Source organism: Papio anubis, chromosome 9 (assembly GCF_008728515.1).
Source record: "Papio anubis isolate 15944 chromosome 9, Panubis1.0, whole genome shotgun sequence".
Lineage (NCBI taxonomy): Eukaryota > Metazoa > Chordata > Mammalia > Primates > Cercopithecidae > Papio > Papio anubis.
In genome coordinates this window covers 47,923,064-47,938,155 of record NC_044984.1, presented here as the reverse complement: position 1 = coordinate 47,938,155, position 15,092 = coordinate 47,923,064, and the positions used below count along the sequence as shown (strand labels likewise).

The following is a 15,092-nucleotide window of genomic DNA, read 5'->3' as shown; positions in this document are numbered from 1 at the left end:
TTGGTGTCTAACCCCCTTCCATTCTGCTGCGTGTGCTTTTTTTCCTCTTGCTCAGAACTGATGCCCTGTTTTTGCTCCTACTTGTTTGCTCCTCTGTGGAGAACGGGTTTTAAAATGGCTTACAGGGTGCTGGAAGTTGTGGGGTGATTATACAGGGAGAAAAAAGGAAGGAAAACAACTAAAACCAGTATGAAAAAGCTTCCCCAAAGAGGAGATAGTAGAAAAGCCCCATTTTCCTTTTATTTAAATATCCTAAATATATCACGAAGGAACATACACTGCACTTTAATGGTAAAAAGATACAAGTTTATAACATCTTATAAAAACTACCATTTAAAAGTGATCTTGTCCATTTGATATTCCCCTCCCCCATAGCAAAATAAGTATATTATTTAAAAAAAAAAAAAAGAAGGTGGAGAGGAGGATAGGAAGCGGACAGTTGATAAAACCCCAGGGCCACAGCAGAGGCAAAGGGCATCTGGGGAGAGGGTTAGAAGCTGTGGCAGACTCCACTAATGTAACCCTCCAATGTCAAGCCATGGGCGCGATCAGTAGCTAAGTGATGACGAGGCTGTTGGGGGTGGACGGAAAAGACTTGGGGCAAAGCAGACTCTTTATAGCCTGGGCTGGTAGGGCCTGGTGCAGCAGCCTACCCGGAACTGGCACTACTCTTTCCCAGGTTCCCTGACTCTCCGTCCTGGTCTCTGAGAGCCTGCTCTATTTCCGTCTCCCCTACTCCAAACACACCTGAGGCATCTTCCAGTGCTAGGCCCCATGCTGGCCAGCAGGGGTGAGGCATTGGGCCCAGGAGCCTCTGCAGCGGTCTGAGTCAGTGGCTTCCCTGGGGTATCTGTGGGACTCCCGGGCCCTCTGGATGTGGAATAACTCCTTTTACTGCTTTGCTTCTCTCTTCTCACACATCCATTACCCCAGATATCGGCGTGGGAACTGAACCAACCACCTGCTCCTGAGTTTCCCTCACTGGGTCCCTGGCAGGGGTGGCTCTGCTATGGCTGTTCGCACATACTCTCTGAAGTTCCCTCGCTCCCACCCATCCAGGCAGGAAACCAAGGTCTGTGGGAACCCAGGGCACCTTCTGACCCAGTACACACATTAGTACACATAGGGGCATAGGTCACTCATGTGAGTCTCTCCACATACACCCCTATCCCAAACAGATTAGCTGTAAGTGGCAGGGAGAAAGGCCTCTCATTTTCACAAGCATTTTTGGGAGGATAGTTTTCTAAACATTTTAAAATGGTTTACAGGGTGCTGGAAGATGTGGGGTGAATCATCCCAGAAGAGAAGGACGAAAACCCCAGCTCCAGCAGAACCCTTGAACAGGAAGGGGGCTGGCTCACATGCAGAAAGATGCCCCTGCTTGCAGGGACCACAGGGCTGATCCAAGGACTGAGGTCTAAGTTCTGGACCACATCAAATGGGAGTGTCAGCATAAAGCAACGAGTACACGGCAGCACACACTCCTCAGCGTCTCCCCAAAAGGATCTCAGATGCTGTCAGGGAAAATTGAATGGGTGCCATGCCTGCTTTTTCCGTGAAATACTCATACCACAGAGGTATGGACAACCCCCTCCCCAACCCCACCCCTCCAGAATAGGTAACAGCCAGGAATCATCCCATTCTTTACGTTTTCTGGGAAAAAAAGACCCTACTGACAGCTTGGTTCTCAGGTTCACCCAGTCTCCATGATTACTAAGATAGTTCCCTTACCCGCCACAGGGCAGGTCAGGTTACAGTGGGGGTCAACCAAACCCCAGAACTTCCCATAAGGATTCTTTCTTTAGCAGAAAGAAAAGGTTTATTTCACCTTAGAAAATTCATGTTCACAAGCCCTGGCTTGGGTTAGAAACACCCTAACCACTAGGCTGTTGAATTTAATCTAAAAAAAACCCAAAAAAACAAACAAAAAAAACCCCTCCAAAACAAAAGCCCTTCTGTTCCCTAAATTGTGTTCTTCAGCTCCTGCTGAGACCTCAAGCACCCTTCATGTTTGGGCAAGAGGAGGCTATTTTCCACTCATCCTCCCCGAAGGTGAGGGCCAGAGAAGTGTTTGGCTCATTACTATGCCATCTCTTGCAAGCATACAAATACATGCACTCATATCTCACACACACACATCCACACACACACCCCTGATTACTTTTTTGGGAGTGGACAAGGTGGTGGTATTGGAGCAGAGAGGAGCAAAGAATATGGTTAAGAATGGAACCTACATTAGGTTTCTTCTTTAGTCTTTTCTCTGCAGCACCCCCACCCCCATCCCCCACACTCTGTTGGGTAGGGATGGCCATTAGGAAGGAAGCTGAGATCTTGTTTTTTTGGGACCAAAGGACAGACCCCTCCCAACCTCCTCTACCTGAATACAGTGATAGGACTTGGGGAGGGAGAACAGCTCCTACTGCTCAACAGGCATGTCAGAAGACCCCAGATTCCTTTGTTTCTTGAGTAGCTGTTAGCCAACTTGGGACCAGTCTTGGGTTGTTCCTAAGAGGGCACAAGGAGAGAGAACCCACTTTGACATCCATGACTCCTTGCTCAACACATGTCTCACTTTAGGAGTCAATGGCAGCGAGGTAGCCACAAACCATCTCCAAGACCGACTCCCCAAGAAAAGAAGAAAAGGGCTTCACGGGCCACTCTCACCCAAGTTTCCTCCTAAAGGCACTTGAGCTGATGCCATCAGGTGCCAATGTGACATGGGCCATGACAACACCCACAGGCACAACTCTTCCTTTTCCCTTGAGGAAGGAAGAGGTGCCATCCACTTTTTGGATCCAGTCCTCGTCTGCTCCACCCCGTTTTTCCTTTTATCCCTACAGTGTATAAGGAAGCCAAAGTAAGCTCAGCTGCCATTCCTGATCTTACTCTTCCTCAAAAAGGAGGTGAAGTGCAGGACCGTGAAACACTGAGGAGCTGCTACAACTAAAAACCCAATTTTTGGGGAGAGCTGGACCAGCTATAGTCCCTACTTTGGACCAGGACGCTTATACCTCTGGATTACCTGTGTCCACAGTGTACCTGCTGAAGTTGCTTTTGGATAAACAAAAACAAGAACAGAACAAACAAATCCCCTTCCCCAATCTTTTCCATTTCAGCTGCCAGCTGGAGTCCAAGGTTGTGGGAGCCACACTTCAGTCTTGGTCCTGTACCTTGAGTCCCCACCTATGACCTCAGCCAAGGGTCCAGGGACTAGCTCCCCTACCCAGGAATGCTGTAAGAACTTCCCCGAGATACTCATAGTCTCAGATTATTTACAGAGCTGAGGTTCTGGGGCCACTGTCCCCTGATGCATTCTTCTGGTCTCCTGGGTCCACTCCTCCAGGAGTGGGACAGGTTCACATGGGGCGTTGGTGGGACCATCAGACCAGAGGGGGTGTGCTCTTCGGCAGGTTCTTCTGATCACTCCCACCACCCGGGGGCCCCTTGCGCCTATAGAGAAAACTGCCCGTCGGAAGTCTTGGACTGGCACCCTTGGCACATCCGTTTGTGTCTGAGTAATCGATCTGTCCGAGAAAAACACTGAGAAGAAAGGGAGGGTTAAGTGCCTGAGGGGGAAACTCAGCTACCTGTTGGCTACCTCATTCCTCTCACAGGAGGCAGATACCGCATTCTCCATCCCCTCAGCATGCGCGCAGACAGCAAGAGCACACGGTGGTGGAGAATGCAAGCTCTCGGGCCAGAGCGCCTGGGGCTGAATCTTGGCTCTATCGCTCAGCAGCTGTGTGACCTTGGGCAAATTACCTAACAGCCCAGAATCTGTACACTCATCTACAAAACTGTAAAGCGAGGCTAAAAGTACCTACTCACAGCACAGCTGCTTTAGTCATCAAAGATTTATTGAGTATCTATCTCAAGGCAGATACAGAGTAGAGAACCAGAGGAACGAAGTCTCTGCCCTCATAGAGCTTTTATTCTAGTGTCTGAAGATTCAATGTAAGAGTGCGGAGCAAAGCTTGGGACCTAGCAATGCATCCAGGAAGTGTTAGCTATTATCATTTCTCATCTCTTGTTCTTGTCTTGTTTTGGCCCCAGCTCTTACATTCTCATCAGATCAGATACTGACCCCCAGGGCAAAGATTGTATCTCTTCCTCCAAAGTGCATGAGCTCTGAAGTTGGACTGAATCCCAGCTCTGTTCGTGATCTGCTGTGTCCTTGGGAAACTTAACTTCTCTGAATCTCAATTTTCCCATATGTGAAATAAGGACAATACAGCTACCTTAGGGAGTCAATGTGAAGATTAAATAAAATCATCTGTGTAAAGTATGCTCTCATAGTGCCTGGCACAGAGTAAGTGATCATGAAATGCTATTATTATTATTATTATTATTACAATGTTCTAACTGCTCCTCCCCATGATCAGCTGCATAAGGCCAGACAGATGCACCTCACCCTGATGTGCCAACTATTATATGGCGAGCAATGCTGGTGGCTCTTTTGTCAGGCAGGAGGGGAGGGTGGCCCTGATTCTTGGGGAAGGAAGTGTGGGGGATTGCAGCAGGGATGAGCCTTACCTGATGACACCGTTCACACTGGTAAGGCTTTTCACCACTGTGCACACGCTTGTGGCGTTCCAGGTGGTACTTCTGGATGAAACGCATATCACATATATCACACTCAAATGGCTTCTCACCTGGCCCAAGTGAAGAGAGAAGTGAATGTGGGGAGGTATGTATGGTAGGGACCTCATTCCAGTTATTTTCTCAGAAACTTTAGCTATTAGTAATATGTAGACACCTAAGTGATCATAAATGGGGAGGGGTCCCCAAAGGTGCTGGTCTCAGTGACAACAGATACAAAGCCGTGCAATCTCTCTGCTTCACTGACTTATCTTCTTCCTTCATTTCTAATACCCGTTAAAATAAACCCAACTAGAGCCACAAACAGACATGGAATACAAGCGACAGACTATTCTCCCTCTTTTGAATATAAGCAAGACACTTACCAGTGTGAATAAGGATGTGCCTCTTTAGGTGGTAACTGCTCCGAAAGGCTCCAAAGCAGTGTTCACAAACAAAATTTTTGGGAATCTTTACTTGAAAAGAACCATTTTGTTCCACTACCACCACCTGGGGGCAATAATCAGGCATGTCATGAGGCCACCACTGCCCTCTTCCTGGAGAGACTGTTCTACTCTGGGTCCACTTCCAGCTGCTGAAGAAAGGAACCTCTCTGATGCTGTCTAAAGGTGCTGCCATCTCCTGTACTCCATGGAGGTAAGAGACCCTTTGGGGAAGGAGGTGGAGTGGGTAAGCTGTCTATCCTGTCAAACCCAGCAGTCTGAGTATGACTTGAGCTGGAGCCTGCCTGCCCCCATGCCACGGGATCTGGGATCTCATGCTCCCCAACCTGTACTCTACTGTTCCAGCAAGGCTAGAGATCAACTACCAAGGTAGTCTCTAGATGAAATCTGGGTGACTCACTCACTGGCTATCAGAGATCAAAGCATCTAGAGAAAGCTCCAGGTTACATGGTAGAGGGAAGGAGGAGGAATATTACCCCATTACCAAACTGTATGAGTTGGGGGGCCACCCCATTACCTGCCTTTTTAACAGTCTTTTTTGAATGAGAGGGCTCAGATAAGCTGTCATCATCTTTGCGGCTCCGGGACTTATCACTGTCTTTTCGGTGACCCTTTGAAGACAAATCAAATCTAAACTCACAGCCCATCTCAGAAGATGAGATGAGACCCAATGCAGCTCTCAGACAAAATTCATAAATGAGAGTAAACCACCTGCCCCGAAAGCTTAGAGGAAGTATACAACTATTTCTTCTCCAATCACCTGGTCTTAAAGAGTTGAAGGTACACAAAAGACCTTCCTTAGCTTTCTGAAATACCAATGTTCATCCATTCCCCAGCTGGATCCCCTTGCCCCACTTCCCTATGCAGAAGCATCAAGGAATCAGAGCTTGGTATCTCCTGGCAGAGAGCTCGGGCCACCCAATCCCCAGGTGCCACAATGGACTCAAGCGCTGTACCTGACTCGAGCACCTCAGCACATCAGGGCTACCTGCCCGCTCGCCATTCTCGGCCTGCTTGCCGGCAATCTGGCTCAGCATCATCTTCTTGCTGGCTGCAGTGGGAACCAAACTCACACCTGCTAGGCCTTCACAAGCCAGGAGACTTGCCTAAGTTGAAAGGAGATGAGGTGTCAGGTCACCTGGCAGGGCAGGGCAGGGCAAAAATAGACTGCCATTCTCTATAGAACTACCTTTTACACCCAGCTACACACTGCTTCGCTCCAGTGAATGTCCCTCCTCACTGCCAAAGCCTTGCTTCCTTCAAGAGTCCTCCCTAAGTCATCTCACCAGGAACGACTTGTCATCTCTCAGCATTTAAATACAGATCAAGTAAATAATCAAGTATTACCGACACCTTTGTCATCAGAACTAGGCAGTGTGTGTGACTACATATTTCTTTGAAGGTATTTCTAGGCCTTAACTGTGAGTGGGTATGAGGTTCCATCTTGCTAACCCACTGACATGGGAGATTCCTTCAGGACCTTCCTCCTTCCTCTCTCAACAGCCCTCAGTTGGGCCAGGCATGGTGGCTCACACCTATAACCCCAGCACTTCAGGAGAACAAGGTGGGCGGATCACAAAGTCAGGAGTTCGAGACAAGCCTGGACAATAGGTGAAACCCCGTCTCTACTAAAAATACAAGAATTAGCCAGATGTGGTGGCACGCACCTGCAGTCCCAGCTACTTGGGAGGCTGAGGCAGAATAATTGCTTGAACCCGGGAGGCGGAGGCTGCAGTGAGCTGAGATCACGCCACTGCACTCCAGCCTGGCGACAGAGCGAGACTCCCTCCGTCTCCAAAAAAAAAAAAAAAAAAAAATTAGCTTCAGAGCCCACTTTCAATTGGCAGACTTTACTGGTGCCAACTGTATTTCCTATTGGTTTCATTTTTTGTTGGTTGAGACAGGGTGCCACTCTGTTGCCCAGGCTGGGGTGCAGTGGCACGATCTCGGCTCACTGCAGTCTTGACCTCCCTGGCTTAAGCGATCCTTCTACCTCTATCTCAAAACTGGGACTTCAGAACACCACCACGCCCAGCTATTTTTTTTTTGCATTTATAGAGACAGGGTTTCACCATGTTGCCTAGGCTGGTGTGGAACTCCTGAGCTTAAGCAATCCTCCAGCCTCAGCCTTCTAAAGTCCTGGGATTACAGGCTATTTCTCCCTTTAGATTTTAAACTCTTTAAGTATTACCAATTGCAACTGATAGAAAAATTAAACCACTTGGAAGGTTTTCTTGAGTATTTCTCTTGACCTTTTAGGCCATTTATATGTGTGCATGTATGATCACATTTTTTCACATTCCTTGCTCCACATATAGTTTAAAAAATTACTTAAGTAAGGTATGTTTAAGTACATTTCCTCATTCCACTGCTACATTCTTCAGGCTGACTTCAGTTAGTCAGCATGAAAGAAAATACTTTACTGAAAAAAAACTTTTAAGAAATTGTTGGTCAGCAAACGCCCAAATTTATGAAGAAATTCCTTTTGAATGATCAGTATATTCTAGGACCCCTCCCTCCAACTTCTAGGACTTTGGAGTGAAAGATCCAGAGTTAAAATCTTAGCTTAGCTGTTTGCACTGTATAATCTCGGGCAAGTTATTCACCTTTGCAAGCCTTAGTTTCCTTACATGAAAAATGCCTGTCATAATGCTTATCCTTACATGGTTGATGAAAAGTAAACTACGATGTAAAATGCTTAGCAGTGTCCAGCACAAAGCTGAGTCCTTAGTGGAAGGCAGCCTTCTCAGAAGAGTGAATACAATGCTGAGAAGTGGGTTGCAAAAGACAAAGGAAGAAGAAACTGATGGGCCCCTATTCTATATGGAAAGGAGGAAGCTGTGCATTCAGAAGCAGCTGGAGGAAAGCCAATTATACTACAATCAGACTGCCATCCTGGTGAGACTGGTAGGGAAGGTTCCCTAGAAGAAAGCTTGGGAGAAGCTCTGGAGATGTGTGCACACAGCTATTCTACTCAGATGACTACAACAGCCTATCTGCTCATTCTGTCTCTCCAATCCATCCTCTACCTCCACAATGATAATGACCTCCTACATACACTGCTCTGATGCTACTCCGCTGCTTAACTTAGCAAGGCATAAAAGGGCTTTAGGTTACACTCTGCTTACTGCAGGGAACAACTTCCTCACCTATCACTGTCAATGCTACCTCCATAACCATCCCCATTTAAATCCCTTAGTCTATAACTACCGAACTACCTGCAGTACCCAGAACCTCATCACGTTTTCCCATGACTCTAAGCTCCTGCCCATGCTGTTCCTTTTGTCCAAACGCCCTTCTATCTGTCAACCTTCATTTTCTTTTTCTATCCAAGCAGAAGTACTGTTCTCTCCTATGTACATACCCCTATTACTGCACATTCCTCAATCAACAGATTCAGAGTCTCTACTACTACCTAGCCACTATACAAGGCATTATGAATATAAAAATAAATGTCTTTCCATCCCTCTCCCGACCCCAACTAGCCTGGAAGCTCACTGGGGACAAGGACAATCTTATTCATCTTTGTAGTCCCAGCACAATGCCTTGCATGCAACAGGAACTCAATAAATTCCTGTTGAAAAAAAACAAATGAAGCATTCACCATACTATTCACTCCCTTACACCCCTCAGCACTTAATGTACCAAAAGTAAACTGAGTACACGTTGCTTTGCAAATGTCCCATCAGTGCCTGTGATGCAGGATAGCCTACCTCCTTCATTTGACTGGAAGCTCCCTGAAGGCAGGGGCTGTGGCCTGTCTCCTTTCCTTCCTCTAGATCTCCCCCTGGTGCTTAATACAGAGCTTGGATCACTGGGGTTGGTCAATATGTTGACTAGAGCAGCATTCAAGAGTGAAACTGCAACAGGCTTCCCAGTGATCTTGGAGGAGGACTCTAGAGCTTTTTTACCTGAGCCATGCTGATTTTTCACTTAATGCAACCCAAAAGTTCAGGAGTTCCTTGGTCCACCTTTCCTTAAGACACTGTCGTTTTGAACAACTGTCACCAAACCACGGTAACGACTCCTTCGTGTCCCATCAGTCCTGTTGCCATATTGAACTTTGTCTTCAAATAGAACTTAGTGTCCTCCAAAGAAAAGATAGGTGTTCCAAGAATCCTTGGACTCTGCCTGGCTCCTGCCTATTGTCTGAAGAAAAAGAGCGTCTACCAGTCTTGGTTTTCCAGTTGAATTGTCTCGATGAAGCTCACGATCTGTTCCAGAAACCTAAAACCAGAAAGGACGAAGGGGGCTGCTAAATGCAAGATCTTCAGGCCATTACAACGTGCGACGTGAACTTTTTTTTGCTGGGCGCTCTTTGTGAAGCTCAGAACCAGGACATGAGTCAAGAAGGGTTTTCTTTCTAGGTCAATAGGAGGAACTGGTCTCCTGGGCAAGGAGGGGAAGCCAACAGGAGCAAAAGTAATTGGGGCCTCCTATGGAGGAACTCTGCCAAAAGGGCAATTGCTTGGATTTGCCATCTCAGGAATGGAAAAAGGGGGCGGAGATCCTTTGGGGCTTTTGTGCCCAATGGGCCGGCCCGAAAAGCTCGCACTTTACAGAGGCGGCCAGACTAGGGTGGAGGAAAGCTCAAGGGCCATTGCTGGATGCTTCGGTGGCGGGCAGAAACCGGACTGGCAGTGCCCACACGTGCGCGTTCTCTGCGTCAGCCCGAAGGTAAGGAAACTCGCTGCGGAGGTGAAGGGCAGGCAGGCGAAGCCCGGCGCGGCGTGTTGCCCATCTCGCTCCGGCCAGCCAGCCCCTGCACCCGCTGCACCAACCGGGAGCAGAGCCGGAGAGTGGCGAGAAGCGCGCGAGGTGCGTGCTCGCGCCCGCGTACCCTCCGAGCGAGCCCTCTCCCGGGCCGCGGACGCGGCGGGACGCGCGGGCAGGGGGCGGTGTGCGCGCACGGCCTTTCCCCTCCCTTCCTCGGAGAACCCCCTCCCTTCGCCACGCGCCCCTCCTCCCCTCCCCTCCCCCTTCCCGCGCGGCGCCCCACGGCTTGCGAGGTACTGAAGCGCTGCCGTCTGTACGGACGACGCTGCGCTCTCTGGGGCGTGCTCCTACCTGCCAGGCGCGGCCTCCCGCTGGCTCCCCGGCCGCGCGGCGCCTCCCCCAGGCCCCAGCACACCCTGCCAACGCCGCAGCCGCGGCTGCCCCCACCGGGACCGAGGCAAGTTTACAAACACCAACCCCGGCCCGTTTCCCCGGAAGCACTTCCCCCTCCCCCTCGTCCTCTCCGCCGAGCTGCCGCATCCACTTCCGGGCTCGGCAGCTAGACGAGCGGGGGCAGCCTCAGAGCGGGTGAGGTTGGGGACGCACGGAGAGGTGCAGTTGGTGAGTGGGCGGTGCCGTGCGCGGATGGCCTGGAGGAGGGGGCGCCAAGGCCCGCGCGTGCGCCGTGGTCGGGGCGCGCCCCGGTCGCCATCGAGACTGAGGGTAGGAGCCTCGGCCCTGCAATAATTGTGCGCTGGGTGCTCGATGGGAAGAGGGTTTGCTGGGTGAGCTGGTTCAGACTCCTTGAAAAATCGTCGTCACTCTGTCTTCCTCGCGGACGTTCTCCTCATCTCTCTGAGCCGGCGCCCCAAGTGGAGCCAAAGTAGTTCGTACCCAGCCTTTTCACGTAACTCGTCCGAGGTGGTTCTTCTCCAAACTTTCTCTATCAAGCCCAGATCAGTAGATTTTGGGGTCAGCTGGGAGAGGCGTTAACTTTTCTTTGCACACTCTTGCCTTGTGCGCTCAACCAGTTTGAAAATGAGTGTTCTCGCAGAAGCGTTCCTTGAGTAGCCCGAGGCCACACTGCTCACCTGCCTGCAGAAGTCAAAGCCCCAGCCATGGTCTGCGAATCCCGAGGCCAGCCTGGTTACCTTCTCACTTTCCTCCTTTATTCCAGGCCGTCCAGCATCGAACACTAGCCTCCACACGTGGAAAAGACCCTGACTTCCCCAGTAGACTAGTCTTATGGGAGACCTGGCTCCTGGGCCAGGCTGCATTAGGAAAATGGAAACCAGACTGTCTTCAAATTCTTCTGCCTAGCCTTAGCCATTAGAGAGAGGTCCTGCTAGCCGGACGCGGTGGCTCACGCCTGTAATCCCAGCACTTTGGGAGGCCGAGGCGGGCGGATCATGAGGTCAGGAGATGGAGACCATCCTGACTAACACGGTGAAACTCCGTCTCTAATAAAAAAAAAAAATACAAAAAATTAGCCGGGCGCGGTGGCAGGCGTCTGTAGTCCCAGCTACTTGGGAGCTGAGGCAGGAGAATGGCGTGAACCCGGGAGGTGGAGCTTGCAGATCGCGCCACCGCACTCCAGTCTGGGCGACAGAGCGAGACTCTGTCTCAAAAAAAAAAAAAAAAAAGAGAGGTCCTGCTGAAGATGGACTGCAAATGCTCTTGATGAAAGGAGATGTCCTCATTATTTGCTGTAGGTGATATTATGTCATGACTTTAGGAGAAGTAATGGTGATACCAAAGAAGGAAAAAAAAACTCTTTGTGATGAAAAAAAGACAAGGATTCTCAACTTTTTATTTATTTAGTTATTTATTTATTTTAGGCAGATTTCATTTCCCTGAGCCACTCCATGATTTGGGCCATTGAAAGTACGTTTTTTTTTGTGTTTTAGGATCACTCTAAAATAGAGACAAAATGGAGAAAGAAAAAGAAACATCACCAGGAATGTCTTTTAAAAAAATCTTTTTAAAAAATTAGCTCAAGACCGGGCGCAGTGGCTCACGCCTGTAATCCCAGCACTTTGGGAGGCCGAGGCGGGTGGATCACTTGAGGTCAGGAGTTGGAGATCGGCCTGGGCAACACAGTGAAACCCCGTCCCTACTAAAAAAAAAAAATACAAAATTAGCCAGGTGTGGTGGCATATGCCTGTAATCCCAGCTACTCGGGAGGCTGAGGCAGGAGAATCGCTCGAACCTGGGAAGAGGAGGATGGGATGAGCCGTGATCAGGCCATTGCACTCCAGCCTGGGCAACAAGAGTAAATCTCCGTCTCACCAAAAAAAAAAAAAAAAAAAAAAGATTAGCTCCTACTTATTTTACAAATCGTCATAATGCAAAAGTATAAAAGACACACAATAGTTATTCTCCTCATTTACTTATCCCATGCTCCTGAAGGAAATCATTCTTACCAGTTTGGTGTATATGCTTTTAGGCTTTTTTCTGTGTTCATACAAAAATCTTTTCATCCAGTATTTATTGAGCACCTGTAATGCGCCATACAGTGTATTTTAGACATCTAAGTCAGCTAACATTTAAAAAATTGTTGCACAGTATTCCAGTTTATTTGTGTGCCTTGTCTATTTCCATCTTGATGAACATTAAGGTTTCAGATTTTTTTTTCTTTGTAAACAATACAATAATGAACATCCTTAAATAGTTACCTTTTTGCCCCGGGCGAGGTGGCTCATGCCTGTAATCCCAGCACTTTGGGAGGCTGAGACGGGCAGATCACCTGAGGTCGGGAGTTCGAGACCAGCCTGACCAACATGGAGAAACCATGTCTCTTCTAAAAATACAAAATTAGCCGGGCGTGGTTGCACATGCCTGTAATCCCAGCTACTCGAGAGGCTGAGTCAGGAGAATCGCTTGAACCCGTAGGCAAGTGTTGTGGTGAGCTGAGATCGTGCCATTGCACTCCAGCCTGTCTCAAAAAAAAAAAAAAAAAAAAGTTAACTTTTGCATTTGTAAGGATTTGTAGATGGGATAAAATTTTTAAAATTTTGTGTTTATTTTTATTTATTTATTTATTTTTTTTGAGATGGAGTCTCACTCTGTCGCCCAGGGTAGAGTGCAGAGAGCGCCTCCCAAAGTGCTGGGATTACAGGCATGAGCCACCGCGCCCAGCCCCTTCTGGTATTCTTTTTTTTTTGAGATGGAATTTCACTTTTGCTGCCCAGGCGGGAATGCAATGGCGCGATCTTGGCTCACTGCAACCTCTGCCTCCCAGGTTCAAGCAATTCTGCCTCAGCCTCCTGAGTAGCTGGGATTACAGGTGCCCGCCATCACGCCCAGCTAATTTTTTTGTATTTTTTAGTAGAGACAGAGTTTCACCATGTTGGTCAGGCTGGTCTTGAACTCCTGACCTCAGGTGATCTACCCACCTTGGCCTCCTAAAGTGCTGGGATTACAGGTGTGAGCCACCATGCCCGACTCCATTTTCATTTTGTTTAAAGATAGGGTCTTGGTCTGTCGCCCAGGCTGGAGTGCAGGGGTGCAATCAGGGCACACTGCAGCCTCAACCTCCTGGGCTCACGGAATCCTCCCACCTTAGCCTCCCAAGTAGCTGGGACTACAGATGTGGGCAACTATGCCTGGCTAATTTTGTAGTTTTTTTTTTTTGTAAAGACAGGGTTTTGCCATGTTGCCCAGGCTTGCCTCGAATTGCTGGGCTCAAGCTCTCCACTGGCCTCGGCCTCCTAGAGTGCTAGGATTACAGGATTGAGCCACCATGCCTGGCCGGATATGTAAATTTTAATAGATTCTGTGAAAATTAATTGTAAAAGTTTGTAACAACTCCCATGCTTACTCAGAGCTGTGTGTGAATGTTCCCTATTCCTACAGCTTTGGCAATGTTTAGGGTATGCTATGAATTTTCTTATACAGTTACCCAGCTAATAGGTGAAAAATAGTATTTAATTGTTTAAATTTTCATGTCATTAATAGTGAAGTTAATATTCTCTCTTATTCCTTTTTTTTTTTTTTTTTTTTTAAAGAGATGGGTCTCTGGGCGGGCATGGTGGCTCATGCCTATAATCCCAGCACTTTGGGAGGCCGAGGTAGGCAGATCACCTGAGGCTGGGAGTTTGAGACCAGCCTGGCCAACATGGAGTAACCCCATCTCTACTAAAAATACAAAAAAAAATTAGCTGGGCATGGTGGTGTGTGCCTGTAATCCCAGCTACCAGGAGGCTGAGGCAGGAGAATCACTTGAACCCAGGAGGCAGAGGTTGCGGTGAGCCAATATCGTGCCATTGCACTCCGGCCTGGGCAACAAGAGTGAAACTCTGTCTCAACAAATAAATAAATAAATAAATACATAAAGAGATGGGCCTCCACGCTTTGTTGCCTTAGGCTGGTTTCCAACTTGTGGGCTCAAGTGATCCTCCCACTTCATCCTTCCAAATAGGTGGGACTATTTTATTGCTTTTTGACCTTTTTAATTGTTTTTGTAAACTGTCTGTTCATATCCTTTGCCCATTAAAAAAAGGTAGATCATTTGTATATTTCTTATTGATGGTAGAAATCCTGTCCGTGTTGTGGTTAATAGCTATTCTTTGTCATCTGCATATAAAATATTTTCTCTTTGTTTTTCACTTATCTTTCAGCTTTTGAGACAAAAGTCATGCTTTATGGGAAAATATTTGCAACATTACTATCTTTGATAGGAACAAGTCAGGGATGTTTACTATTTTTTTTTTTTTTTGAGACGGAGTCTCGCTCTGTCGCCCAGGCTGTAGTGCAGTGGCCGGATCTCAGCTCACTGCAAGCTCTGCCACCCGGGTTTACACCATTCTCCTGCCTCAACCTCCCGAGTAGCTGGGACTACAGGCGCCCGCCACCTCGCCCGGCTAGTTTTTTTTTTGTATTTTTTTTAGTAGAGACGGGGTTTCACCATGTTAGCCAGGATGGTCTCGATCTCCTGACCTCGTGACCCGCCCATCTCAGCCTCCCAAAGTGCTGGGATTACAGGCTTGAGCCACCGCACCCGGCCGATGTTTACTATTAAAACTAATATTTTAGGAGAGCTCCTGGTCACCCTAAAGCCTCCTTGGTTTCCTATATATTCATCTTACAAAGAGAAACGATTGACAATGTATCAAAACTGTGGAGTTCAGCAACATGACCAGATGTCAGATTAATGAACAAAAATTATATAAATAAAATATAAGAATATAACCAACACTAAAATACCATAGAATAAATAATCCAATTCACAATAAAAACATTCTATTTTGGCCAGGCGAGGTAGCGCACACCTGTAATCCCAGTGCTTTGGGAGGCTGAGGTGGGAGGATTGCTTGAAGCCAGGAGTTTAAGACC

The 15,092-nt window shown here is 48.0% G+C and overlaps 2 protein-coding genes across 10 annotated transcripts in view; one reads left to right on the top strand and one right to left on the bottom strand.

Moving 5' to 3' along the window:
- Nucleotides 1-215: 215 nt before the first annotated feature.
- ZNF740 (zinc finger protein 740) lies at nucleotides 216-10,247 on the bottom strand. 5 transcript variants are annotated; one of them, XM_021922403.2, is made up of 8 exons: nucleotides 10,110-10,222; nucleotides 8,756-9,269; nucleotides 5,999-6,148; nucleotides 5,564-5,653; nucleotides 4,965-5,088; nucleotides 4,534-4,652; nucleotides 2,378-2,505; nucleotides 216-1,514 (listed from the first exon to the last, which is right to left on the bottom strand). In XM_021922403.2, the coding sequence occupies exons 2-8, from the start codon at nucleotides 8,762-8,764 to the stop codon at nucleotides 1,508-1,510; spliced, it is 627 nt and encodes a 208-aa protein (XP_021778095.2). In that variant the 5' UTR covers nucleotides 8,765-9,269; nucleotides 10,110-10,222; the 3' UTR covers nucleotides 216-1,507. The 5 variants fall into 5 exon arrangements, with proteins under 5 accessions (XP_021778095.2, XP_021778094.2, XP_003906496.1 ...); XM_021922402.2 differs by having other exon boundaries at nucleotides 8,954-9,269; XM_003906447.3 differs by having other exon boundaries at nucleotides 216-3,540; nucleotides 8,954-9,269; nucleotides 10,110-10,247.
- The window catches only part of CSAD (cysteine sulfinic acid decarboxylase), a 32,668-nt gene continuing 27,076 nt past the window's right edge, over nucleotides 9,501-15,092 (top strand). Inside the window, exon 1 of one of the 5 annotated variants that reach the window (XM_031650497.1) lies at nucleotides 9,501-9,719. In XM_031650497.1, the coding sequence (XP_031506357.1) occupies nucleotides 9,531-9,719 (189 nt within the window). In that variant the 5' untranslated portion in view covers nucleotides 9,501-9,530. The other 4 variants (XM_009180807.4, XM_009180809.4, XM_021922399.2 and 1 more) reach the window with 4 other exon arrangements.

What these genes read in the sequence shown, in the direction of transcription:
- ZNF740 (XM_021922403.2), bottom strand. An exon ending in TGCTGAGGTGCTCGAGTCAG is followed by an intron (nt 5,654 to 5,998) that starts GTACAGCGCTTG and finishes TTGTCTTCAAAG; the next exon opens with GGTCACCGAAAAGACAGTGA. An exon ending in AGTGTGAACGGTGTCATCAG is followed by an intron (nt 2,506 to 4,533) that starts GTAAGGCTCATC and finishes GTGCCCTCTTAG; the next exon opens with GAACAACCCAAGACTGGTCC.